This window comes from Microchirus variegatus, assembly GCF_963457635.1.
Source record: "Microchirus variegatus genome assembly, chromosome: 14".
Classification (NCBI taxonomy): domain Eukaryota; kingdom Metazoa; phylum Chordata; class Actinopteri; order Pleuronectiformes; family Soleidae; genus Microchirus; species Microchirus variegatus.
Window position 1 is genome coordinate 7,751,523 of NC_139815.1, and position 26,922 is coordinate 7,778,444.

At 41.2% G+C, this 26,922-nt stretch overlaps 1 protein-coding gene and 1 long non-coding RNA gene across 3 annotated transcripts in view; both read right to left on the reverse strand.

Annotated features, from left to right (window-relative positions):
- Positions 1-6,943: 6,943 nt before the first annotated feature.
- LOC310937071 lies at positions 6,944-7,979 on the reverse strand. Its single transcript, XR_014593015.1, has 3 exons — positions 7,884-7,979; positions 7,252-7,312; positions 6,944-7,122 (listed from the first exon to the last, which is right to left on the reverse strand). It is a non-coding gene; the product is annotated as an uncharacterized lncRNA (long non-coding RNA).
- Positions 7,980-10,552: 2,573 nt separating this feature from the next.
- lrp4 (low density lipoprotein receptor-related protein 4) overlaps positions 10,553-26,922 on the reverse strand; it is a 111,153-nt gene continuing 94,783 nt past the window's right edge. Inside the window, exons 22-39 of one of the 2 annotated variants that reach the window (XM_083900648.1) lie at positions 26,175-26,306; positions 24,707-24,847; positions 24,543-24,629; positions 24,109-24,280; positions 23,352-23,514; positions 22,209-22,434; positions 21,772-22,075; positions 21,430-21,648; positions 21,163-21,297; positions 20,489-20,597; positions 19,969-20,161; positions 18,193-18,306; positions 17,971-18,082; positions 17,561-17,622; positions 16,823-16,910; positions 16,544-16,685; positions 14,474-14,535; positions 13,251-13,382 (exon numbers count right to left, since the gene is read on the reverse strand). In XM_083900648.1, coding sequence (XP_083756774.1) covers positions 14,494-14,535; positions 16,544-16,685; positions 16,823-16,910; positions 17,561-17,622; positions 17,971-18,082; positions 18,193-18,306; positions 19,969-20,161; positions 20,489-20,597; positions 21,163-21,297; positions 21,430-21,648; positions 21,772-22,075; positions 22,209-22,434; positions 23,352-23,514; positions 24,109-24,280; positions 24,543-24,629; positions 24,707-24,847; positions 26,175-26,306 — 2,441 coding nt within the window. In that variant the 3' untranslated portion in view covers positions 13,251-13,382; positions 14,474-14,493. Of the gene's footprint in view, positions 13,383-14,473; positions 14,536-16,543; positions 16,686-16,822; positions 16,911-17,560; positions 17,623-17,970; positions 18,083-18,192; positions 18,307-19,968; positions 20,162-20,488; positions 20,598-21,162; positions 21,298-21,429; positions 21,649-21,771; positions 22,076-22,208; positions 22,435-23,351; positions 23,515-24,108; positions 24,281-24,542; positions 24,630-24,706; positions 24,848-26,174; positions 26,307-26,922 lie in introns of both variants that reach the window. The other variant, XM_083900649.1, reaches the window with a different exon arrangement.

The window sequence follows — 26,922 nt, forward strand, 5'->3', positions numbered from 1 at the left end:
CACTGCAGTGGTTGGAGGAGAACAAGGGGGAGGAGAGGAAGGGGAGTGGGGGGGGGGCTGAGTAGGACAGAGGAAATTTGGGTCACGCTTGAAGCTGTAATGATGGTACAATGCACCAACACAATCTCTGCTGCAGCACTGAATAAATCAGAAATGCAACACCCTTCACAGATAATAACTAATGGCTCCTCTCAACACCTCAAGCCAGCACACGATATGAATCTGCACCCAAGGAGTTAGAAAAATGAATCCGGCATCTGACACTGAATGAAGTCAGCCACACACGTGCACATGCTTCACCTCGCAAATAACATTTCACAACCACCTCGAGAGGCACCTAAACAAAGATTGATCAGAGCAGAGGGTATCAAGCAGGAGATTATAACGCCATGTTTCCTGAGTTTCCATTTCTGGCCTCCTAATCTGTTTATAAGAGTATGTTCTTAATGGGCATGTGTGTCTGGGAGGTCATCCATCATGGATGGACCTCTGAGAGGCGGAGGGGACAGCAGGGAAGGTTAATGTCAGTCTGGATCTGACTGGATCTCACATCTATTGAGCAAATCTCCAGTGACAATGCAGAGCAATTTAGCTGCTTTCTTCTCTTGTTTCTGTCCTCATCTGTTATACATGCCAGATAAACACAGCCGGCAACCAACACAATCATTGCATCATATTTCTGTTATCCCTCCCCTGAAAACTGAACATTTCTAATGTGGAGCTGTCTCATCCAAATGCCCCCACATTTGTTCCATCTGCTCTGATAACAAATGTTAGCGAGTTCATCATTTTAATAATTTTCCATTTGAGAGGGAAGAAAATGTCATGCACTAATGTGCCAGCTGGGAGTCAAATCATGGACATGTTACTCATATATGTCTCTACAGTACATGCCCTAATGACTCAGTGACTGTATTATAGTCACCCCTGTTGCTTTTCTTATGTCGATCTCTTCAGATTCCAGTGTATGGTCTGTGACTGATTCAAACTCTGTACTGTTACCATCTACTGGAATAGCCATAATAGCTATTCCAGTAGATGGAATAGCTATCTACTGGAATAGGTAGATAGCTACCTATTCCAGTAGGAATAGGTAGTATGCAGTAGAGGCAGTAACCTCTACTGCAGCACCCAGGTTTTTTTTTATAAAAACATGGCAATAATTCACCATTTCTTTTCTTTCGACGTTCGGGATCTGCTTGTGTGCGCTTCGCATACCTGCGGAGTGCCTCCAAAATGTCAAATTCCGGTTTGATGACAGTGAAAACCTTCTATAATCTCATTGCTCACCTCATTCAACTCTGTGTATTGTTTCGTATTGAGTTATTGTCTATTCCATGCAAAAACCAGGCCGCACATGTCCTTGAACTACCCACAGTCTTTATGTCTTGCAGGAAAAATATTCCTTTAATCATGCTTATAACTGTGCAATCACCCACACTATCTCACTCCAACTTCACTGGCAATTCTAATTAAGATAGTTATTCATTGCTAACAAAGGTATATAATCTCAGAAGTAAACATTTAAATATTTGGAATTTCTTTAGTTGGTTTGGAAGCTGCATGTCTCCTGTACGTGTAGCCTGCTGCATATTTAATCTGACAGGTTTCTGTTCTGTTATGATGGATTGAGAAAAAAGCGTATCGCCTCATTCTGGCTTAACCGAGCTATCAGCACTGCTTACCCCCCAAGGTTTGTATTCACAAAATTCTGAAAGCAAACATGCAACGATACACCTCGTCCACCACTTTTTCCATCACCCATCTATACCCTGATGGTGCAACTGATATGGAGAAGTCATGATGTATTCATGAGCCCCACATGAATATGAAAATCTGAGGAGGCAAAACATTCTCTGACAGATCTCTCCACCCAACAAATAAATAAATAAATACAAATAAATGCAACCGGCGTGGCACGATCTCACGACGGAGGAAATGTTGCAACGCATCAGAAAGGCTCCTCTTCTGATATCAGGATGTGCTCTTTTTCACTTTGATTTGCCCAAAGACATAAGCTTTATGTGAATAAACAGCGTGTCTTTGAACCAGGATCACAGCGAAATAAAACCTATTGAGCACCGGCCTATTTTTGTTGCATTTTCCTGAGGTGAAATCAACAAAATACTCTGCCATTCATTTGTAGGTTTGGTGAACACCTACATGGAATTAACACCAATGCTGCACACTGCTTTTAATATAGGAAAGACATGACTCCAACCAAAGGTATTAGCTGCTCCTAATGATTAACTTCCTTCAGATGATGGAGACATCTCTGGTCAGTCATTAAAAATGCGTCAAAACCAAGAAGGCAAAGACAAGAAGAACTGGGATGATTCTATATGTCGATCTTTCCTGAAGCTAAATACAAAACAGGTCGTCAATTTAATTCAGTGTTTTATTTATTTGTATCAAATATCAAATTGTAAGCAAATATAACGTGCACACTGGAGTGTTCACATCACGAGTGCAACAGCAAGAAACTGTGAACCACATTAGCATTAAAATCTATTCTTGTCTATACTTAGTTTTCGTACCTGTATGTAGACAAATGCTGGTGGATACGCATTTTTTGACGGAGCCACCTGGGTATTTGAGGCATCAGAGGCATGGCATTGGATACTGAGTGAAAGTAGTAAACATGGAGATGGATGATTTCACTGACAATGATAACCTTATCTAAGGCTGAATCCTAATTCCACCCCTACCCCTTTGTCCTAGTTCCCCCTTGGCCCTCAATACAGAGTTGAGGGCGCTCAGTCGGACTGGTTTTAAAGACCTCAAGACTTTGAGAAAAACGAATGAATTGAAACTACATTCAAAGAAAAGCTTATTTATATTTGGGACTATTGCAAATGTGCAAATGTAAATGACAAAGCTATAGGAGTGAATTATTACAGACTTCGCTCTCTCAAACTGAGACGCAAGCTCACTGGAAATATTAACAATTATTAATATGAAACCCAAAACAGATACACAACAAATTTAACATTCCCAGTACAGCATTGCTTCTATTAATATCAATGCTGTGCTTCTTCTTCACCACAGAAATCTATAAATCTCCAGTCCGTCTTGGCCAGAAATGTTACATTAATTTCAGATTCGTATCACATCACCCAATATATTCTTTGATCCAACATTTTAACTAAACAAGACCAAATAACTAAATGCATGTATATTAATGTGATATATTTTTAACATTAATTCAGATGTGACCTGACTTCAGGAGGATATTGGAGTTTTTAAACCACAGAACTCTTATCTGAAGGAAGATTACAGTAAATTGCCTGTCCAGATTTTATATTAGATAAAAAAAATTTCTCATCAATCTCATGTCAACGCAGGCGAAAGCAACAACATTGCGCGAGTAAAGTAAAGATGGAGCATGACTGAAATCACAAGGAAGTGGACATGGAAAGTTTCAGATTTTAATTATTGTTCTTGGAGACGAAAAAAAAGACATCAACGTCATCGTGGCTGACAGTTGCAACAGTTAGCCCTACACCAATGCTAATCGGAGCCTCACTAGCTTACCTTTAGAAACAGTTTTGCCAAGTTAGCCGCAAAGTAGTAGCATGCTAATGGAAAATTTATATGTGCTTGCGTATTGGTGAATGGACACCGACTTTGTCGTTTCAGTATAACACCATGTTCTGCTGTGAACCGTGTGAAAATGTCTCACCCACCGTGAGGACAGCCTCTTCACTCCCACCTCCCCGATCCAGACAGCGCAGCTGCTGCTGATGAGCCGCTTCCTGCCTGGTGTATCGTGATAAATCAGCAAAAAATCTAATTCCTCCAAAAAAATGTTGAAATCAATGATGCACACCATCGTGCCATGCTCAGCCCATATCCAAAGACTAAAACGGTCAGTGAGATATGTCTGTCACAGACAGACACAACATTCAAGATATTCTAAAGTTAATGACACCATGGTCCTCCATAAACACGACTGTGTAACCTTTGAGGCACCGCTCTGAAATCTGTTGTCAGTTCACGATGAACGAGATGAATAATTGATTTGTCACTTGTTCGACATCAAATGAAGTCACCGAGCGTCCTTCACGTCAGACCTTCACTTGAATACAAAAATAATATTTTCAGAATGTGGGAAAGTTAAACATGGGAGTATTATTCAGCGTTGCCACTGGTTGAAAACATCAAAGAAATTGTGAATAATATACACCACTACACTGAAGGCATTTAATTCTTAAGTCATTAAACTGGAGAGAGAATGTGTACACAGAACAAGAACGCTCTCTCACAGCAAACACCACCACAGCCTTGATGTCAAGGTAAATCCTAATGTGTCTTTTCCAGACAAAACTACCACATATCTTCATCTGTAATGAATGAATTTGTGATTTTGCAAACATTTTAGTCTAATTTAAGTGTTATGAAAGGGCATGTGTCCATTGCGCCAAACTCTGCATATTAAACTTTACCTTTTTTACATCAAGCAACGAGCCACTAAATATAACATTTTAAATGGTTGAAGAAATACTGCAATCGAAAACTTATGGCTTCCAAGCCAAGTCCCTGCAGAAGTTCTTCATGTTAGTGTGAAGCTTTCAGGACTCATGTGCCTTTGTACCAGAATGAATCCAGGGGAACGTTTTGCCATATACAGCCGATGATTAACTGCCACCTAGTGGCCAAAAACATGGAGTACATCATAGTTGTTCTGTCCTGAAGGTACTGATAAATTTGTTGAGTTTAATTTGTATCGAGGTAGTTAAAAGGTGGAACAAAATCAAAAGATGGTACCATTTTAAGCCACTTCGTCATTGTTAAATAAACTTTAGACTATTTAAATGCACTATCCACACACTCCTGATGTGATGCTTCTTACCCAATCAGCACTGTTGAATGCTGGTCTCAATAAACGAGCATGTGAAAGTGACAATGGCGTCAATAACAGAGGCCTTTCCAATAAGCGCTTTCACAAGGGACTACGATGTGATTTAGTTTATGGACATTAACTATTGTATGCATAGACCAGTAAAGGCCAATATTAACATAAATATAAACGTGACAATGCTGTAGTTTTGTGAGGTTATCCAGGCTGAAGACTGGTTACCCATGTTGATGCTGAGGAATATGTGCCACTACCAACTATTTTATACCGTTTATGAACTGTAAACAACCAAGTGATTTCAAAGACCTAATTCTAAAACTGCATCAATATATAATATTGTTGTTACCCCCCCAAAAAACAATACACAAACATGACTCATAGTGAAACATGCGTTGTGTAGGATTTTTGGATTATATCCGATCCAGTGATTTTGATCAGTATCTGAAAGACACCAATTCCATCTAATGCAGAGCTGGAATTAGTCCTTTGTCTCTGTAAAATAGATACATGTTCAATTTGTATCATCCAAACAATCATACAAACTAAAAAGGGAAACTTGATTTCACCCGTGTAAAGACCTGCATGGTGTGATGTTCTTCAGTTTTTCTGACATTGTATGAAATGACAAGCAGATGGAGCATCCAAATTTGTTTCAATAATTTTTATTTATATAGCCCAAATCAGGAGAAAATGTTATATATACACACAGACAACTTTAGAGTTTTCAAATCTTCCCCTTGTCAACGGCTTCTTAGGATTAGAACACACTGGTAGTTTTCTTATTGAGATTTGTAGAAGGTCCGGTGCAACACACTGTGGAATTAGAAAAGCACTCCCAGGGCACAGACCTTCGCCAAGGCAGCTCAGCCCCCCCCCAAAGTAGACTTTGAAAATCTCCTCTTAGCATTGATATTTTGGCAACATATAAAATAATAATTTAAGGGGGAAATGCTGTGAAAAAGTTGTAGGCACAGTGCCTACAAAATACAACGTGCTGGTGCACCTGGGTCAGAGGTCTAGCGCTATAACTAGGGGTGCAACGGATCAAAAAAACTCACGGTTCGGATCGTTCCTCGGATCAGAGTCACGGACAGGATCATTTTTCGGATCATATTAATATCTTCTTTTTCAACAAAATTAATGAAAAACAACTTAAAGTTGCAACATCAAAAGGTATATCTCCTTCCTTTTCAAATTCAAATTCACTACATGTGCAAATCACCCCATCTGTGGGCCCAGTCCTGCCTCATTCACTGCATTTATTTGTATTTTTTTTATTTATTCATTTATTTTTTGGCATTATCAGTTGTGACTGGGATATTATCTTCCATTCCTCCACTGCCTATGTCAGTACCTGTGCAAGCTGAGTGCCTGTGTGACTCTCATAGAGGGGGCGTGTCTGCAGCACCGGACTTCTGTTGTGAGCGCAACAGACTGTGCTCGGGAAAGTTCATCCACAACTTTTTCTTCTCCTGCTCATAAAGATCGCTGAAGTGGGTGCGCGACGGGATGTAGTAACGTGGCTCAAGCACTTTCAGCATGTGTTTCAAGCCCTCATTTTGCACAACTGAATAAGGCCTCATTTGTGATAGCTTTAGCCCGGTCGGATTGTGCAGTAAGGGGCTGCTTAAATACTGTGGTGATAAGCGGTTGTTGAGCAGCTTTTGTTTTCACTCATGTCAGTGAGACACCGGGGTGATGTTCGCTTCAAATATGGCTTTCTTGTGCCACAGTGCCTACACACGTCACGGTTTTCCCCCAAAACAGGGGATTTAAATGACGCGGGGCGTTCAAGCTCCTCTGTTCCTCTGCTCGCCATGACCACGCTGTGTGTGGACTGAACAAGCGCACAAGTTTTTTTTCCATAAATCAATACGCGGATCATGCGTGTGCCGAACCGAAATAATTGATCCGAACGGATCAATGATCCGTTGCACCACTAGCTATAACCAGTGATAGCATCTACAGATCACACCCAAAATATAATCACTTATTCCTGGTACCATTGCAGACATTTCCTGAAAATGTCATCCAAATCCATCTGTGACTTTTCGAGTTAAGTTGCCAACTAAGACAGATAAACAAAGGCGAAAAACATATTCCTCCTTGGCAGAGGTCAATAATGTTTTTTCTGCATCAGAAAGGGTCACTACTGCTCATAGGAACAAGGACAGCAGGCACGTGCAGAAGGTGATGGTCCAGGCTGAACGTCAGCTGTGACCTGCTGCTGTGGCTGTCTGTAGTTTCAAAAGTGGAACAAGAGACTGAAAAGAGGAAAAAAGGGAAAAGAAACACAAAATCGATGATTAAGTCGAGAATAATCAGGACACAAACATAGCATTAAATTGCTGAAGTGGGCAGGTTGTTTTCCAAAACAACCCCAAGAGTCTTACCATCAAGTGGGCCACTGAGGAAAGCCATCTTAACTAGGTCATTGGTGACCAGAGCAACTGGCTGCGGATGGAAACAGTAAAGCAAACCACACAACCATCAGAAACGAATATACTGAACACAAAAAGCCTGCGTCTGTGAAAACACTCACGTTTTATTACCAATGACGTGCATTTGAGGATCTCTTCCATCAAATGCAGACAAATGATTGCATGAATAAAAACAGCACTTATCAACTAAATTAATTTCCATTTTAGGACTTGAGTGCTCAGACTCTGTAGGTCTAACACAGAGACTCAGCAACTTCATTGGAATAAATGTAAACCCGTCTTAGTTTATAGAAAAAGAGCTAAAACACTTCATGAGAGTAAACGCTCACTACCGTTTAGACTGGGAATAAACATCAGAACAGTGGAAACGTTATGAGGGCAAAACTACTCTGATCACATAACACAGCTTATGTTGCTTTACCATTTAAAACCGAACAGAAAAATTGGAAGGCCATTTAAGTATTGCTGCAAAACTACAAAGTGGGCAGAGAGATCATAGCTTTGCCCAATTTACCTTTTTCCAGACAAGACAAAGGTTTTACCCTCTGTATGAAAAGGTTCTCTGAAAAGGCTGTTTTTCTCACCAGTTCTTAGGTTGCAGTTGGTGGACATCCATTATGAAAGGGAAAGGGGTTGCAGGCAGAATCCATTTTGTTCATCATGTTGACAGAGGCTTAAACAACCCCAGCAAACTCTTCTGTAAATCTTCTCGTCAGACTGGGAAAAGAAAGACCAGAATGGTCGGTCAGTAAATGATGAAAAACCATTTAACAGAGGCACATTTTTCCCTGTCAGGTGGGGTGGGTGACTCAGATGGCCCCTGTGCACAGTGGGTGTCAGCACAGGTTGTCAGGACAGGTCCGCTGTGCCACTGCAATCAGCAACCTGACTAATGGTGCAACTCATCATTGTCACCCTTCAAAGCGGATCTCCAAAACACCAATATACTGCAGGATTGTTTTGGAAGGTCAAGGTGTTTCATTTTTGTGCAACAATGTTTGATCCTGAAAAATGTGTTCACACGCAGCAGTCCATCATCATTTACAATTTAGAGTGCCATCTTTAAAACCTTCCAGTAAATGGATGAACGTCAAACTGCTCTACTAAAGCAAAAAAAACTCATCACTTTGGACACATACACTTCTGTAACTGCATGTAGCAGCTGCTGCGTTTAACAGAAACGGGATGTTTCTAGGACAAGTTAACATTCAATGGGAGAATAAAAAAGGTGACGCGTAAAAGTGAAATAAACAGACCTTGAGAAAAGAAAGTTGGCCTCCAGGTCAGTGAGTTGTGTCCTGGGAGGGAGGACAGGAGATTTAAAAACTCCACAGCACAACATCCTTCCTCTTGCAGATGCTGGACTTATCCAAATGAGACAAAATGGGCAATATTAACACAAAACAGAAAAAAAAAATTTGAACGACAAAAATCAAATGTCTTCCGAGAAACACTTTTGCGTCGTCATCGCCCGTACATTTGAAAAGGGTAAGGGTGGAGTCAGATGGCCCCTGTGCACATTGTGTGTCTTCAGTTTGGGTCAGATCAGGGTTTGATGCCACTGCAACAAATACCCCAACTGATTAGTGCAACTCATCACTCTCACACCCACCACTCTTAAATCGTAATATTTCTTAATAAATAAATAAGTCACACGTTTATTAACAAAGATAAAAAAAAAAAGAATATCTCGTATTCTCTTTATGAAAGTTAATGCACACTGTTTTGGGCGTTTGCTCGTTGTCGAATATCCCTAACTTTTTGTGAGAAGTGTATATATATATATATATATATATATATATATATATATATAAAAAAACAAGATAGAAGTGCATTTGAATAGATCATTTAAGTAATAGTTATTTTATAGTAGTTATTTTTATTTTAGTAGCACTACAAACAAGCCTACAGTTCAGCATATCAGTGAAATGCAGCATAATTTATTCTTGTTTTAAGACAAAAATGTTGACAGATGATATGGCTCTAGTAAACGTCAATACCGAGCAGTATTGACTGTAATAGTACGTGCGTTTTTCCAGTTCTTTGACGTACATTTCCAACATGAACGTGGCTGATACATAAACGTTTAGAATTTAATCAAAATGCTGATCAACACGTTTGCAGATCTGTTCCACGTCGATCACATAACCTGGATTATATGAACGATTCCTAAAACAGTACTTTTTAAACAAACAAAACAAAAATCCTCGTTTACTTGTGATTCTAGTCTCGACCGACAAATATGGCGACGAAGTTTCTGTGTGGTCGAGGTTTCAAGTAGTTGTTGTTTGTTACCTTGTACATGTGCAGGGAGCTCCACCACGGTCAGCGCTGCTAACACGGATCTCTTGACGAACTGCATTGGGAGAAGTTAACAGCATAAGTTAGCTGAACATGTGCACAGTTAGCCATAGCGATGCTAACGAACCGAGGTACCGCGCAAGGCTCAAAAGAGCAAAGCTACATGCTTACTCGCAACTTAAATACGTAAATTTACCATTTACCATTAAGCGGTTCACTCTAAAACAAGACTGTTAACATAAAAATACCTATACACGTCTATAATAAACAAGTGATTAATTACCATTTATGTTCGCAGTGTTCTCTGCTGGTGCCGTTTGTGACTTTGTCCACTCCCGCTTCGCCGTCTTTGTTGAGGCTTTATAGCGCTTGACAAATGTTGATTTGTGCATTACCGCCCCCATCTGGTATGGAGTGTGGATCAAAAATGTGGCGCTCAATGTACTGCTACATACAACATACAGTACATAATGAATATATACATATGTATATATATACATACATACATATATATATCTGTATATATATCTGCTGTGGTGTATGCGATCGAGCATTTGGTGCTCGACTGTTCATGACTGCGAGACTCCGGGTGTTTGATAATCTATTACTCCTTCTAATGACTAATTCTCTATTATTATTATTGTTATTATTATTATTATTATTATTGTTATTAATAATAATAATAATAATAATAATAATAACAACAACAGAATCATGTATGTACTACATCACCACTCTTGTTCTCCCCTTATGTCTGCAGTCTGTCCATTACATTAAAAGTGATTCAAATCACTTATTTCGTTCCCTAACCACATTTCTTACACTGGTATATGCCATTGTGTCTGATGCACAAGAACTTCGTTTCTAACAGAGACCAGGAAGTGCATGGATGAGCCAAAAGTTGCATTCAAATGCAAATGAACTTTTATATTAAAAGATAGCAAAGGGATAATTCACTATATCACACAACACAGCTTGTTAGTACTGCCATGGAAATACATATACAGTCTTTTCATATTTACACATCAAGTGACAACCAAACAGAAATCATAAATACCTTTTTTTTGTTAACTTTACAACAGCTATATGAGACCAGTATTTCATAAGAGAAAAGAGCACTATTAAATAACTAGAACCTTCCCTATCATTTACAAGGCTTGGAAACACAGTGGTTAAAATAATCCAGCAAAAACAAAACAAAAACAAGTTCTTCTCCAGTGAGTAAAATTAATACAAGTCTAAAAACAGTCATTAAAATCCCTTTGTACAAAAGACTATACAACTTAATGCAACATCTTCAACAGAAATGTTTGCTTATATTGGCATGATAAAATCTGTACAGTTTTACTGTTTCCTGCAGCAGAGTTGGAGGGATTGTGAGCCGGGATGATTGGTTTACCAGGTTTTTCTGTGATGCTCCGTAGGCCGACTGAGAACCAACCGCCGTCGTAGACTGTGGTTATGTAGCTGCCAAGACCCTCGTTCATTGGCCTCAGTGCTTCGTCTAGCAGCAAATCAGCAAAGTTGCTGAGCTTGTAGCAGATACTTCAAAATACATGGCTCGCTAATGTCTAACCAATATATTTGTCAATATAACAATATAGTATTTCCTTGTACCATATTTCAACAACAGACAGACTTGTTCTCTAAATGTTTAAGTGATGCATAATAGCTTGACTAGTATTAAATGTGGTTCTCAAAAGCGGTCAGTGATATACAGTATAAAGTCTAAACTAAAACCTTGACTGTCTGATGGGCTCAGACATGCACAGTGTTCCAAGTTACCCATTTTGTTAAACTGTACTGTGGCAGATATTACACATGCACTTTGCAAATTACAGATTTGATGGATGAAAAACTCAAAATTTGAATAAGAACAAGTGTTCTCATTTACCTCTGAAAGTGTTTGGTCACACAGATACTTTTGGTTGTACGTGCCAAGTGTTTTTCCTCTTAAAATTACCGCTACCCCCCAAATACAACAGAATAATTTGAGATTATGTTCCCGAAACGGGGAAAATTTGACTTGTGTTGAAGCCATTGTTAGTACATGTCTTTAACTACATATTTTGTAATCAAATAAATAAAAAAATACATCTCTCATATACTTTAGAACACTATGTGGGTCATAGTGGTAAGCTTCAAATTGTACCAATAATGTACTGTCCTGTTAATTGTTTATAAAGCAGGGGTTTGAGGATATTAACATACAATTCAAGAGCTTCAAATTGTAATAATAAGTGCTCACGGGTACTTAATGTGGAACCTCATGAACAGCACATTATTTATCATGCTTGAAATGTTTTTGGGGCAGAGAAAATCACGGGAAAAACACATATACTGAACTGCCGGGTAAATAAAACCACAACTATCTGCATGGCTGAACAAAATGAGTGGTAAGTGAGAAGCATTGTTGATTTCAGGGGCCAAACCCCTGAGCATAAAGTACATTTTAAACCTCAGAAATAAAAGTAATACACAGCTGAAGAAGGAAAAGGATGAAATGTTTGGCACTTAGGCTGTTACTTCTTCATGGCTTCCTCTGAGGACCAACAATGGTTGAATCACAACTTGCAAAAAAAAAAGGATAAAAGGAGTTCTGCAGCAAGATACCAGCTACAGCAAGTCCAGAAGTCCTTGCTTGTCCCATTAAAGGCTGTTAAATAAGAAATTAATTAGAAGCAGATGTCATCACTGAGGTCTTGAAACGGCGAGGGCAAAGGAAATGGGTAATGAACGTACATTTCTACAGAAGTGTAAATGCAGAAAGAAGCATGGAGACTTTTTGAAGTCCCACCCTTTGGCACTGTCATAAATACAACTCTCGAATCACCAGGTCCTGCAGCACAATGTTCAAACACAACACTCCCATCATTCTCTGCAAACCCACTCTACAAGTACAAAAAAAACGTTTATAAATAGAGTTCATAAATGAGTGGTATTAGAGACGGCGTCGTGGTTCCACCGTCCGGAGAGAGTGTGTCATTTTAGCTTTGTCTGAAAGAGAGAGAAAAAAAGTCCACAAACGAGTAAAGTGAAGCTGTACACAGAAGCATTGGTTGCATTGAGAGGCTGCATCCTTTGTAAAAAAGGCTCCAGATAACGCTCTGTGTCTCTGCTCACTTCTCCCCAGAGTTATTTGCTTTATTATTCCAGCATGCTAATTAGTTTATCTTTTTGCCTGAAGGCAGTAGCACTGAGGGTACCGATGATGTGTCGTGTGTGTGTGTGTGTATACAACTAGGACGGAGCCCCATTTTCAGAGACAGGAGTTGTGTTTATGGAGCTTCGTTGTCTCCGGCCAGGTTCATGTACCTATTTATCTGTGTTTTTGTACCTGCCATAAATACATGTGTAGGTGTGTGTGTGTGTGCATTGGATGACAGAGGTTAAGATAAACCACAGAGGGCAGGGCAGTGGGGAGGGGGGGGTGTCTTCCCTCACACTTCACTCTCAGTGGAGGGTTTGCGCATGGAGGTCCAGCCGGTGTCGGGCAAGCTGTGCTGGGCGTGACGCTGCGGGGTAATGGCAGAAGGAGTCAGGGTGGTTATCGAGGAGCATTCGGACGCTTCTTCCTGGAGGAGCTGCTCCGTCTCGCCGTCGTCGAGCGAAGCGCTGCTGGCTTGCAGGGACACGGTGTCTGTGCGCATGCAGGTGTGCAGGCCGCCTCGGGATGGCTTGATCTGTTTTAGGTCATCCCAGTAAAGCTCCTCATTCGACAGGAGACGCACGCCCTCCACAATGCGGATTTTTTCCTTGGTGAAGCCTCCGTCCACTCCCCCCTTGACAAAGAGCAATTAGTTTAGAATAGCAGTTTAAAGCATGAGTTAACAGCACTATGACACATTGCTCCTTTATTTTTCCTTCCTTCCTAATCTTTTACCGTATTGATATTAACTCATGCTGGGCACTAGATAAATATACACGCATGACACGTTTCCATGACGACTGACCGGAAAACATTTTAACAATCCGGAGTCACGTAAACATGACGTCCCGCACGTCTTTTTCCGGTCAGTCGTCATGGAAACATGTAATGCGCTAACGTGCATTAGCGGCATTAACGCACATTAACTGCCTTTAATCTGTTAATGTGCCCAGCACTAATATTAACATAGGTTGGAAAACCACCAACAAAGCCTTAAAGGTTCAAAAAAAGTTTCTCCTGAAAGTCAAAGGCACTGCAGAACAAACAATCATCTTCAAACACCAATCCATGCAAAGCAAGTCGGTTCCTTTTTAGTAATGCTGCACTTACTGTATTTCCGAGTTAGTTTTTCAGGCTACAGGTATATAATAACTACAGACACAATACAAATAGCAGACTGTCATTCTGTGTAATTTGGAGTGAAATCCCATGGATTATTTTATGGCAGAGAAAAAGAAGGCGGTGATTGCTGCAGCAGAAAATAACTTCTCATGGAAATGACTCAGTCTGTTATAGCAGGAATAATACAACCCTTGCAATTTCATCTCCAGTGTGAAAAAAAAAACATCACTCACTGTCAATCTCCTTGCAATAAACTGTTTTGGAATTATTTTGAACCATTGTGAACATATTTAATTTGAGGCTTTAATAAAAACATCAGTTTTTTTGCATGAAACATATTCTTGATTTTATGAAGTGGCAATGATTTGAGATTACTTTAACAGTGCTGATGACAAAATAGATGCCTTGCCTGTTGAAAGGGCAATTTTAACATGTGGTATAAACCCTGGCATGCTATTGATCATGGATCCCAGAAACTGTACTAAAAGATGAATTTTGGATGACAGATTTCATGCAATGACAGACAAAGATGGGGAAAACAAAGACACAGCAATGAGCAAATCAGAAGAAAAAGAACACAACTCCTCCATGCTGTGTAACTACCTCTCCATGGGACATGTGGGTCAAAAGATAAAGGGAGAGAGGGAGTTGTAGGGATGAGAGAGCTGCAGTGAAGGAAGATAGAGGGGGAGGAAGAGATAAGCACTGGTTTCCGTGACTTTCTCATGCCATTATGGCAACAAAACCAGCATGAGGCAAACAGCCAACACCTCCACAGTTGGAGATCAGTCTGAGAACATTTCATGGATTCACCTTCAATCCATTCATATATTAAAGGAGACATATTATACCCTATGTCCATGTTTCCACTATACATGTAAATCCTCTGAGTCTGGATGTTTGTGTAGAACTCTGTGCTGCACTGTGCAGCCAAGAATAGAACACTTTGGGCCTGATTTACTAAAGCTTTGCGCGTGCAAAAACTGGATTGCACACGCAGATTAGCGTTGATGCTGATCTACTAACAGGGCGCAACGAGGAGTGCGTCCCTCAGACGGGCAAAATAGCACTCGCAACTCATTTAGCGTTCTTGCCTTAATGCATATGCAATATGGGGCGTTTACACGCTATTTTGCGTGTGATGGGAGGAGAAAAGTGATTTATCAAACCTGAAACTGATTTCAGTGTTTATTTTTGCGTCTATATTTAGCACGTTTGAAAGGCAGGTCTTAACTGGCACAGCGGTGCGCGCACATGGCTGCGGTTATTTATAGTTATATTTGTAAATCAGGAAATTACGCTTTTCCAGAGCATGTTCAACTACGCGTTCACAGATGAGGCACATCTATTTCTTATTTGGTATATCTGAATAAATTAAATATAGATATCCATAGCAGGATAAATGTGTGTTTGTACTGGTATAGGCTTACCTTGGTCTGCAGTTTGAGGTTCAAGGAGGGGTCGTACCTATGTTCCCCGGTTAAGAACCCCGCTTTACCTTAATGGGTCCAGCTCTAACCTGGTCTACTCTCGGTGCACGGCGAAGCGCAGGTGGCACAGTGCGCACACGTCACCAAAACCTCACAGGCAGGTTACCCTAACTCTAACCCTTCCAGTTCCAGACACATTTAAATGCAATAAATAATCACAACAATCACAATTTAATGTAACTATCTGAATCAACTATAGATATATAATCTATATCGATTGTCTCAGCCTGACTGAATGAACACAGATGAAACCAGGGACGGACTGGGACTAAAAAGCCGTTTTGATGATCCGCTTTATTTATTATTTACATATTGACAAAAAAGTGACTCATCCATTGAAATTAGACTTATGTGTAATCTTGATAGAAACAGCTGAACTCGCTCCCTGGCAGCTGTCAGTGAGCTGCAGGTGAGTCAGGAGGAGAGCGCAGCACCTTCTTTTTCTTTTTTTTTACAGCAACATCCATTGTCCATAGTTTTCTTTGTTTGATACGTCAGGTAATGATGGAGCTGTCCAAAATACCGATGCATAATAATATAAAAAGGTCCTATGGACCCGGGGAACAAGGACGTCATATCCCTCGATCTCAGTTATCAGCTGATCGCTGAACGTCACTTTCTGTTCAGTGGCTTCAAATTTAATTCTGCGCTTCCGTTGAGTCTGCTCTTTCTCCATGTTGACAACTCTTGACTAGCACAAAATCTCCATTTAAATAGGGCGGTCTTAACCACTTCTGCGCCTGTAGTCAATTGCGGCCGCAATCTTAGTAGTTCACCCGCAAAACATAATCCAGTAACAGGCGCAGTCTTTCTGCTCGCGCAAGCAATTTAGCACTCGCTATTTGGAATCTTAGTAAATCAGGTCCTTTGTGTACGTCTGCTTTTCTAGATACTATTGCCATCGCCTGGACTCTCGTGTTTTTTTAGGGACAAAGCAGAACTCCATGAGACAATTCCAGGCATCTGTCATTGTGACGTAACAATGAGAGCGGATGTCAACATCACATGTTTCATCTCCTGTACTTAGACTGAGGCGGAACACAAGAACATGACTGAGTCATAATTTTTCACACTTTGCCTACTCATAGGGCCTCCAGAGTCCCAAATATAAGTATAACAATAACTAAAAAGTTGATTTTGCATATGAAAGCATATTCACTCCAGCGTCCAGGCGGCTCATTACCTCTTTCTTGTAACGCAGCTGATTGTATATCGGAGGCTTCTGCGATGCCTCGATCTTGACCTCTTGAGTGGACGTCCGGTACGATGGGTTACTGTAGGTCAGGTTACTCACTCCTGGGTCAGCAAACTTTGACTTTTTGTGTCTGTTCAAATGAAATTTAGGATGAAATAGCACTTGGGTAACATACGAATGTACATAAGAATAAGAAAAATGCTTTTGCGCTTCAAGAGCAGTGAGTAAGCTTAATGAAGAAGAGTCAAACGTATATAAGAGACTGACCTGTATATGATCAAAGCAGCAATGAGGATGAGAATAGCCAAGATGGTCAGCACTCCTCCAATCACATAGCTGATATGAAGGCCTTCTCCTACAACATAGGACACAGAAATCAGACTCCTGTCTCTAAAGACTGGGTGCAAATCCAGTGGAAACACTTTCATTTGATTTAATGTAGAACCAAGATACGTGGGTGCCGATTCGACTTGCTATTCTATTCCAATTTATTTAAATTCCACAAGTATTGTATACTAGTATCTATAATTACAATTTATTTTTGCTCCTGTAACCAATATTGAATTAATTATTTCTTGAGATTTTCTTGAGACCCACAATCATGTCAGTCTGACATTTATCTCAACCGGACAGTGGTACATAACATGTTTTAGTTAACTGCAACTACATTTCACATTTAGAGCATCTCCAAACAGGACACACCATTAATGTGATCCTTCAGACGAACATGCTTCATTCAAATTAAACTGAATAATGTATCTTTAAAACCCTGGATTGCATATTACACTGATAAACAGACCGTCCAATACTTTTTGAGATTAACTGGCAACTGCTGCTTTTAGCTGTTTCTGTTCATCAAGAAAGTAGCTCGAAACAAAATTGATGAAATTAACCCATTATTCTTATCTTTTACCAAGGATAAGAGGATTAATGTTAGACATAAATGTCAGAATGTTCCACAGGCAGGATGAACAACGAAGAGGGAGAACTTTTTTATATACTGACCATGAGGTGCTGTCACCACCGTGCTCAAGCAGCCTTCTTCACTGAGGTTCTTGTCTGTGCAGCTGCAAAAATAAACAGCAACCCACTTTTAAAAATTACAGTACAGCTCAAGTCAGGGGACTTTACTTCATATTTCCCAGAGGACAACTGTCTGTACAGCTTCAGGGAAGAGGAGTGTGTGCACCTTTGGAGTATGAGTTTTCAAAATAAGATAAATGCATGATACTTTTCAGCAATGATGACACCACACATTTACTACGGTGTTTCTCAAAAGAATAAAATTGAAGTACTCTTAGATACATTAATAATGAGAAAGAAATGTAAGTAATAAAAAGTAAAGTAACTAAGACTACCACTTCAATAAAATAAACTTGTGGTTTTCCAATTTTCAAGTTGCCAAACAGACATACTTGACCAGTGGGGGTCTTCTGTGTGGAGTGTCTGTTGGCGCTTTGGGGATCTTATTGACGACAGGAGTGCTGCTGGTTGCTCTGGCGGGAGGGGTGGGGATGTAACCTGAAACTAATAAACATGAGCAGATCAGAAAATGTGAGGACATGTTGGCGAGTTCAATTAAAAACAAAATCTCAGCAGACTTATAGTTCAGTTATACAAGCATAGTCGTTACTCACTGGTGGAGCATGGTCTTCCATCTGGTTCGTCGGGGCAGGCGCATACAAAAGAGTTTGTCTTTGCAAAGCAGAGGTGGGTGCAGCCACCATTATTGACCCCACAGAGGTTGGTACCTAAATAAGACGATGGGGAGGAAGAGGCACCGAACAGTGAGAGTTGTGTAGTTGAATCTGGAGCATGTTTCCACATTTTAGTTTGGTTCATTTCATCCAGTGAGTACAATGAGATTTGATGAGATCAACTGACATCCAGTGACAAGAGGGTGACCCTGGAAATACAAGGCCAGAACCTTTTTAAAAATGACAGTACAGCTTGACACCACTTGTGGTCCCAGTCAAACTTATACCCTTATAGTATACCCTATTTCTCCAAGTGAACCTAGTTCCCTGGTGTCCTAATGCACAGGTCTGTGACATGCTTTTGTCAAAATACCTTAAAGGTCCCATATTATACCCTATTACCCCAAGTTAAACTAGTTCCTGATGCCCTAATGAACATGTCTGTGACATGCTTTAGTCAAAATATCATAAGGATGAAGCACAATAGCAGTTCAATAACCCTGCCAAAACAGCCTTTTTCAGAACGCTCGGTTTTGAGCCTGGTCATTTACATGTGAATGAGACCCAGGTAAATACACACCCACTGCTTCCAGGGGAGTGTCGATCTAACTTACTATCCACAGCCATACTGTCGCCACTTATCACCTATTGTCATGCAGCGTCGTCACAACCCCCGCTCTGTATACCCCATAGTAATGTCCGTTTACCCGTTGTTACTGCGTTTCACCGTAATGCATGGAGTGACCACAATTTTGGCTTCTCGCGATCATAAAAACATTAGAATCGAAGAAAAACGATTAATGCGCAGCGCGGCGTGAATGTAAATTCCTATGCTAGAAAAACACCTTGAATGCACCAGTGTTACTGCAGCGGCAACTGGCGTGTGTGGATCAATAACATGAGGAGAGAACGTGGAAACATGACAGAAAGGCAGCCTTTGGTTGAAAAGGAAACACATTGACGGATGAAGCACCACAGCAGTTCAATCGCCCTGCAAAAACAGCCCTGTTCAGAACGCTCGGTTTTGAATGCCTGTCTCTTTAAATGCAAATGAGACACAGGAAACTACGTCAGCGTCACAGAGGCTCCAGCAGCTAACAGCAGTTAGCATTTGGAAAAGCCATCATTTGCTGACTCTAGCCAGCACATTGCCGTCATATATAAAATGTAAATCCTCTGAGGCTGGAAGTTTGTGTAGAACTCTGTGCTGCACTGTACAGCCAAGAATAGAACACTTTGCAGACTTCAGCTCTTACAAATACTATTGCCCTCGCCTGCACACTCATGTTTTTTAGGGACAAAGCGGAGCTCCACGAGACAACAATTGCAGGAATGTCTCATGATGTAGCAGTGAGTGCGGAAGTTAACATCATGTGTTTTACCTCCTGTACTTAGACTGAGGCGGACCACAAAAACATGACTGAGTCATCTTTTTTCACACTTTGCCTACTCATAGGGCCTCCAGAGTCCCACATATAAGTATTAAAATGATTAAAAAGTTGATTTTGCATATGTCCCCTTTAAATCATTTTATACTACAGAGACTGACACTGGCATTAGTGTCTTTTCACTCTAATAAGGGTGTTAGAAATTCTTTATATGTATATATTTATGTATGCTTTTTTTGTATTCTTTCATGTGGAAAGGTTAGAAATCACAGAAAGGATTTCAGTATCTCCCCATCTGGTGAAGGAGTCCGGAGAAAAACCACCATACCTGACTGCCTGTGAGGCGATACCACTATAATGTCCATGAGGCCCTCCACGTTGGGTAGTACGGTTTCCTTGTTACGGCCAGTGTGTTTGTCCACCCGCTGGATGGACTTAGTCTGCCAGTCCGTCCAGTAGATCCAGCGGTCTTGCTGCGAGAGTCGGGAGAAAGGGGTTAGAGGGGAGGACACCGGCTTCAACTGGGGAAACGAGGAAGAAGAGAAGAGGAGAGGAAATACACAGACAAGGAGCAGGGGGGGGTGGGACAAAGAGAGGGAAGGGAAAGAGAGGAGGAAGAAAAATGAGGGTCAGAGTGGAAGGGAAGCAGAAGAAATGGTTAAGCTGAATGAATTCAGTAATGAATTGGAAGACGAAGAAGACAACCAGTAGGAGTCACACGGTGAGCTGATGAGTGAAAGGGCAAGGTGAGTGGAAGAAAGAGGGTCAGCCCAGTGATTGACAGCTGAAAAGGGGAAAAGGTTGGGAGTGTGTGTGTGTGTCTGGGGGGAGGGGGGATTGGGGGTTACCTGTGTGAGAGCGAACGGATGGGACACCGGGCTGACAAGGATCTGACGCAGTTTTCCATTTAGGTCTGAGCTCTCAATTCTGTCCAAGTGGGCATCCACCCAGAAGATCCTAAAGAAAACACCAGGAACACTTTGTTCAGCTTTGAAAATCATTTAGGTGGGTTTACAGGCAGAAATTGAATATACTACCCACTGGTTTGCATAAATATATAATCACTTAAAAAAATAGCCTTTCTAGCCTTAAAATAAGAGTGCGTTTTCGATTTTTGAAGCAAAAGCTTACACTGCAAACAAAGAAGACAACTTTTCTGGTACATGCCAAGGCAACCAGTTTCCTGACGCACTTGGGAAAGGGAGGGGTGAAGAGAACTCTATTTATTATAATCTGCACTCTTACCATGACATGTATACCAGTCATTTGTCAAGCATTTAATGGCCAGAATTGCTTTGTGTATGCTTATTGGCATGCTAGGTTACAGGTTTATGTTAACCCTGTTATAGCAGCATGTTAACAGTAATGTTAATGGAGGTGTGGGGAAAAATAAAGTGAAATAATAATGCCTGTGATCATTGTTGGTGTCCAAATATATGAATTGCTTTTTTTCCATTGCACATGATAACATGGGTTAGGGTTAGGGTTTTGTAACACAACAAAAGACGACTTTTCCCCTGACCTTCGTGTATCGTAGTCTAGTGTCAGACCATTGGGCCAGCCAAGGTCCGTATTGATTAGGACCTTTCGATCCGAGCCGTCCAAGTGAGAACGCTCAATCTTTGCAATGTGACCCCAGTCAGTCCAGAACAGGAAGCTGCAGAGAGAAGACGGAACGTGTGAGATTTCCAATCGAACAATGTTTACTTTCTTTCCTTTTCTAATTATTTCTGCAACAGCTAGCTGAGTAAAAACTCAAAACTGTAGAGCTTTTACTTCCTCGTCTCACCCTTTGCTTGGGAACACTGCAATGGCTCTGGGTTCATCCAAACTGTTGTTGATGAGGACTTTGCGGCTTGTTCCATCCAGGCGGGCCACCTCAATGGTGTTGCGCCCAGTGTCGGTCCAGTACATGTTCCTGGCCACCCAATCTACAGCCAGTCCATCTGTCGTCTTCAAGCCCTGGCTAATCACCGTCTCCATCTCACTGCCATCAAGGTTTGCACGTCTGTGTAAAGGGCCAACATAAAGCTACTTTACATTTGTGACTTTTAATGGAAAACACAAAAAAAAATTGTATAGGTGACCCCACACTTTTGAACAGTAGTGTTGATATCTTTTGAGTTCACACCTTATAACATCTAAGGTGACATCGGTGTAGTAAAGTTTTCCATCCACGCTGTCATAGTCCAATGAGATGACATTGTGCAGATCGGGCACTGGTACGTGCACATCAGTGTGGTCGTTGGTGTCCAGGGAGATTCTGCGCACACTGACGCGGTTGGAGAAAAGCAGGAACGTCTCTGGGGAGTCGTCACATGACCTGCCGTCTCCCTTGAGCAGGATGCCGGTGGGACACGCACAGGACGTGCCATTGGGACGAGGGAGGCACAAGTGGGTGCAGCCCCCGTTCCTTCTGCCACATTTATTAAAACCTGAAGAGGGTAGAGAACGAGGGCTCGACTCAAAATAGGTACAAATAAATATAAAATAGAAGTTTGACTATTATGGATCCTGCATTGGGATGAATGCCACACACAATGTTAAACTTCTTGTCCTGATACTTACCAAGTGGCCTCTCCCTGTCTACAGCCTGGATGTCCATCAAGCCTGGCAGGTTGGCTCGCACTGTGATAGTGTTGGCCCCTGTGTTCTTGTCGGCTCGCTGGATGCTTCGGCTTTGCCAGTCGGTCCAGTAAATATGGGGCCCCAGTAGGGTTAAGCCATACGGGTGTTGGACTGGAGTCACCAGGGTGCGCCGATTCTGCCCGTTCAGGTCGGCTGCTTCTATACGCTGAAGAGGAGCAGAGAGATGAGTGGTATTGACACCATGACCCAGTAAAGTTTTGATTCTTTGGATCTTAAAGGACCCATAATATATCCTATTTCGCCAAGTTAAACTAGTTCCCTGGGGTAGTAAGTAGTAAGTAAAACAAAACTTAAGGGACAGGAAATGACATCAGCCACAGAGGCTACTGGGAGCGAACATTAGTTAGCATTTGGAAAAGTGGTCATTTGCAGGCTCTAGCAGGCACATTGCTGTCATATAACATATGACATATGACAATATGTATCCACTGGACAGATACATCCTCTGAGGCTGGAAGTTTGTGTAGAACTCTGTGCTGCACTGTGGAGCCAAGAATAGAACTTTTCGTGGACCCTTGCAGACTTCCAATTTTTGGATGTCGTTGCCCTGCACTCTTGTGTGTTTTATGGACAAATTGGAGCTCCGCAAGACAAAAATTCCAGGAATTTAGCTTCTTGTGGCGTCCCAGTGAGCACGGAAGTCAACATCACATGTTTTATCTCCTGTACTTAGACTGAGGAGGACCACAAAAACATGAGTGAGTCAAATTTGTTCACACTTGGCGACTGGTATGGCCTCCAGAGTCCCAAATATAAGTATTCAAATTATTAAAAAGTTGATTTTGCATAATATGGGACCTTAAACACATTCACAGTTTGATCATTAGTTTACTTTGATGAGATGTGTACAAGTTTAAAATGAATTTAGTGAATTGCGGAGCCTCATTTTCTTTGCAGTTTCTACTGTGCAAAGTGATTTTAATATTCTTGAATGCACATTATTTTTCACATTGTTTTTTCAGACTAAAAGTGCCTTATAAATTAATTTGTCAACATTATAAAAATACAGACACCTGGGATTCTATCCTTTTAGAAATTATAAAAAACTCAAGATGCACTGACCTCAGTGTGAGCATCGGCCCACAGTAACTGTGAGCCAGCCGCATCGATGGCCAGGCCATTCGGCCATCCAAGATTGTTACTGATGAGAACCACTCGGTCTGACCCATCCATTGCTGAACGCTCCAGCTTGGCATTCTCTCCCCAGTCTGTCCAGTACATGTAACTAGAGAATAGACAGGAAGGGACAGAGCGAAAAAGACACTGATGTCAAATACCAGACAGTGTAGAAGGACTTAAATTTAGAAACACAGATAAGATGAAGAGGAAGTGCTCGGTCCAAGACCAAGAAATATTAGATTAGAACTTTTAGAACTCACCTAACGGATACTTATAGCATGTACAATCATAAGTGATGAGCAAGGTTATTACAGTCAACACAAACTACAGAAAAAATTAAAACTAAAATTGAAAAAACATTTTCGTTAACTGAAATAAAAATAAAAACTAGAGTCTAAAAAACCCAGATAACTAACTGAAACTGAATTGTTAGTTAGTTTTCATCTTTGTAAATTAATTTCTTACATAATCCTTTTGGGTTCAAAAACTAGCAAACCCTCTCTAAAATGAATTAAAATGAACTAATTTTAAAAACAAACACTAATGAAAAATCCTAAACTATTACAACCTTGGTGATGAGAAGCTAATTTACACAATGTTCTAACTTTTTGCATCTCTGATTGTCACCAAATGCTCTGGAAATGTATATATAAAAAAATAAAAAAATAAAAAATAAATTGTTGTGCTCTAGCAGCCTCACCCCATTTCATGGTAGAGAGCGATGGCTCGAGGGCTGTCCAAGTTTTGCCAGATCAAAACTTTCCTCATGGAGCCGTCCAGGTTGGCAACCTCAATGCGGTTTGTTCCCGTGTCCGTCCAGTAGATCTTCCTGCCCCGTGCGTCCACAGCTAAGCCATCGGTTGTCACCAACCCTGCGAGAGAGAGACAAGAATTCACAACAACATGTGATCTAATTTCTAAATGACAATGATTCTTCTGCATTTTATTTCATGAGCTGCATCACAAATAAACAATGCTACAGTCAGGTCCATATTTTTTTGGCTCCATACACCACTACAATGGATTTGAAATGAAACGAAAACAAGATTAAGTTGGATACTGGTAACAAAATGTAAGGTATTAGCATCAGTAATGGTATTGATTTAAATGAGAATGCTACTCAACCCTACTCACCTGTAGATATGATGTCTTCATGTCCTGTTCCATTGATGTTAGCTCTGCTGATTTTCTTCAGTGTGCTGTCTGACCAATAAACGTTTGCTGCAGGAAGCAAAAACATAAGATGTGAGGATGCAATTTGCTTGCCTTTTTTTCAAAATGTGAGAAAATATACAAACCTTCTTTGGGGTCAACACTGATGGCGATGGTGTTTTTCATTGAACTATTCACGGCCAAAACCACATCAGCGAAGTACGGAATATCCAGAGAAACCATCCTGATGTCCGTCCTCCGTGCAAAGATGAGGAAGCTGCTCATTCCTGCACACACATACACACCAGTTTTCTGTGTAAGTTTCGGACAACTACAATAAAAACTAGTGCTGGGCACGTTAATGGCGTCAATGTTAATGCGCGTTAACACATGACGCGTTTCCTACTGACCGGAAAAAGACGCGCGTGACGTCATGTTTACGTGACTCCCAATTGTTAAAATGAGTCTCTAAAATAACGCTTAACTTTAAAAACAGAGGCACACATACACAGTACACAGGTGCGCTGGTTATTTGTCACGCTGCTCTTCTCGTTTAAAGCTCACATAGAGTGGTCATGTGCACATATTTGTTTATTATGGAGGTCTACTTGCATACATTAACTGGTTTTTATGGTCAAAAACCTCCTAGTTGCTGTAAACGAGCCTATAGAAATCCTCTTTTCTGACGGTGTTTCCCAGCCGCGAGATTTGAGACTCAACTCTCTCACCCAGAAGACAGAGTCTTGTGATTGGCCAGTATATTCAGCACACCAGCTCTCAGAAGCACAGCTCCCCCCTCTGGAACGGTGGATGCACTGCTACTCATTATCAAAACATTGTTTTATCAATGTTTAAAAGTAGCTTCTTCACGACTCCTCACCGCAGTCCCTTTTATGACTTTGACCCGGAGTCAGACCCAGAGTCAGAAGACACTGCCGCTCGTGAAACACCTCCACAACGGACGTTATTCTTCTTCTGCGGTTCAATGTACGCAACCGGATGTGCCCGGACTAGTGCCCGGAGCAGGACGATCTGCTGTTCCGGAGAACTGCTGTTTACGTAACCGGACCGGGTTTTTTTAGAGATCTCTCTGAGCCCGAGATTATAATAAAACACAGCAGTGGCTGAACTGTTTGTTTAGAACCTTCAGAGCTTTTTAAACAAGTGAACGACGCCGATACACACTAAAAAACAGCGTTAATTGGAACTTCCGGTCTAGGTCCGCTTTAATAAACAGACCGTTCCTGTTCGACTGTAGGCATGCTAACCGGCGCTAAAAGGAGCAAATGCAGCTAATGAAACTAACTGGTAATCGGTGCCTGGACTCTGGTGTCGCAGCAGGTAAACATGACGTCACATCTGACGTCAGTCGTCATGGAAACGCATCATGTGTGCGTTAACCTAGTGCCCAGCACTAAGAAAAACATTTTCTGTAATATAGCATTACTATCACACTAATGAGAATTAACTATTATGTGAAGTAAAAAAAAACACTGTTGAATTTGTGCTAAAAATACCTGTATTTTACATGGCAAAAAATACTGCTTTGTGATGCTACGTGATGACCCATCTGTTTTAATTTATTTCGATAGGCAGGCAGATGCGATTTCATACCTGACATGCAGGTCTTTCCATCTGTTTGCAGGTTGATCCCAGTGGGACAGGAACAGCTAGAGGCTTTGGGAGCAGGAGCCAGGAGACAGAGGTGACTACAGCCTCCATTATTCATGGCACAAGGGTTACGCACTACAGATGGAGACACAAAAACAGACTCAGCACATCCACTACTACTTCATACTTTCTAGGTCAGCTTAAAGGCACGGAATGGGACAACTACGTCAAACAATAAGGAAAAAATACAATATTGTAGATAAAGACAGTGAAACCACACAGAGGATAGGAAAGCCCCCACATATCAGTGATGTTTCAGTTTGGTATGCACCCCCCCCAGGCTTTCTGCCCTCTCAGCCAAAGATCAGGGTTCAGTTTACCTGTAATCCTTCCAGTGTCAGCAAAGACACTGGATCTGAGCCGAGAAAAGGCGGCAAAAATCCGAAAGGGATTTTTTTCTCTCTCTCTTTGTCTTTGTACTATGAGACATGAAAAGCCCAGAACAGGACCGAGAATGTAAACAGGGTGGATGATGCGGGGTGGGGTGTGGTGGATTTGAAAATGTGAGGATGAAAAGGTGGCATTCTAGGGCAAAGACTTTCTGAGCACACTCACAACATGTGACGGTGCTTCTCTGGTTAAACAATCATCGGGCAACAGGGAGGAAAGATGATGTTATTATTACCAATGGTGTCGACCGAAATCTGACACAGAGACACTTTTGGAGCCGTCAGTCCGAGTGTGAGAGTAA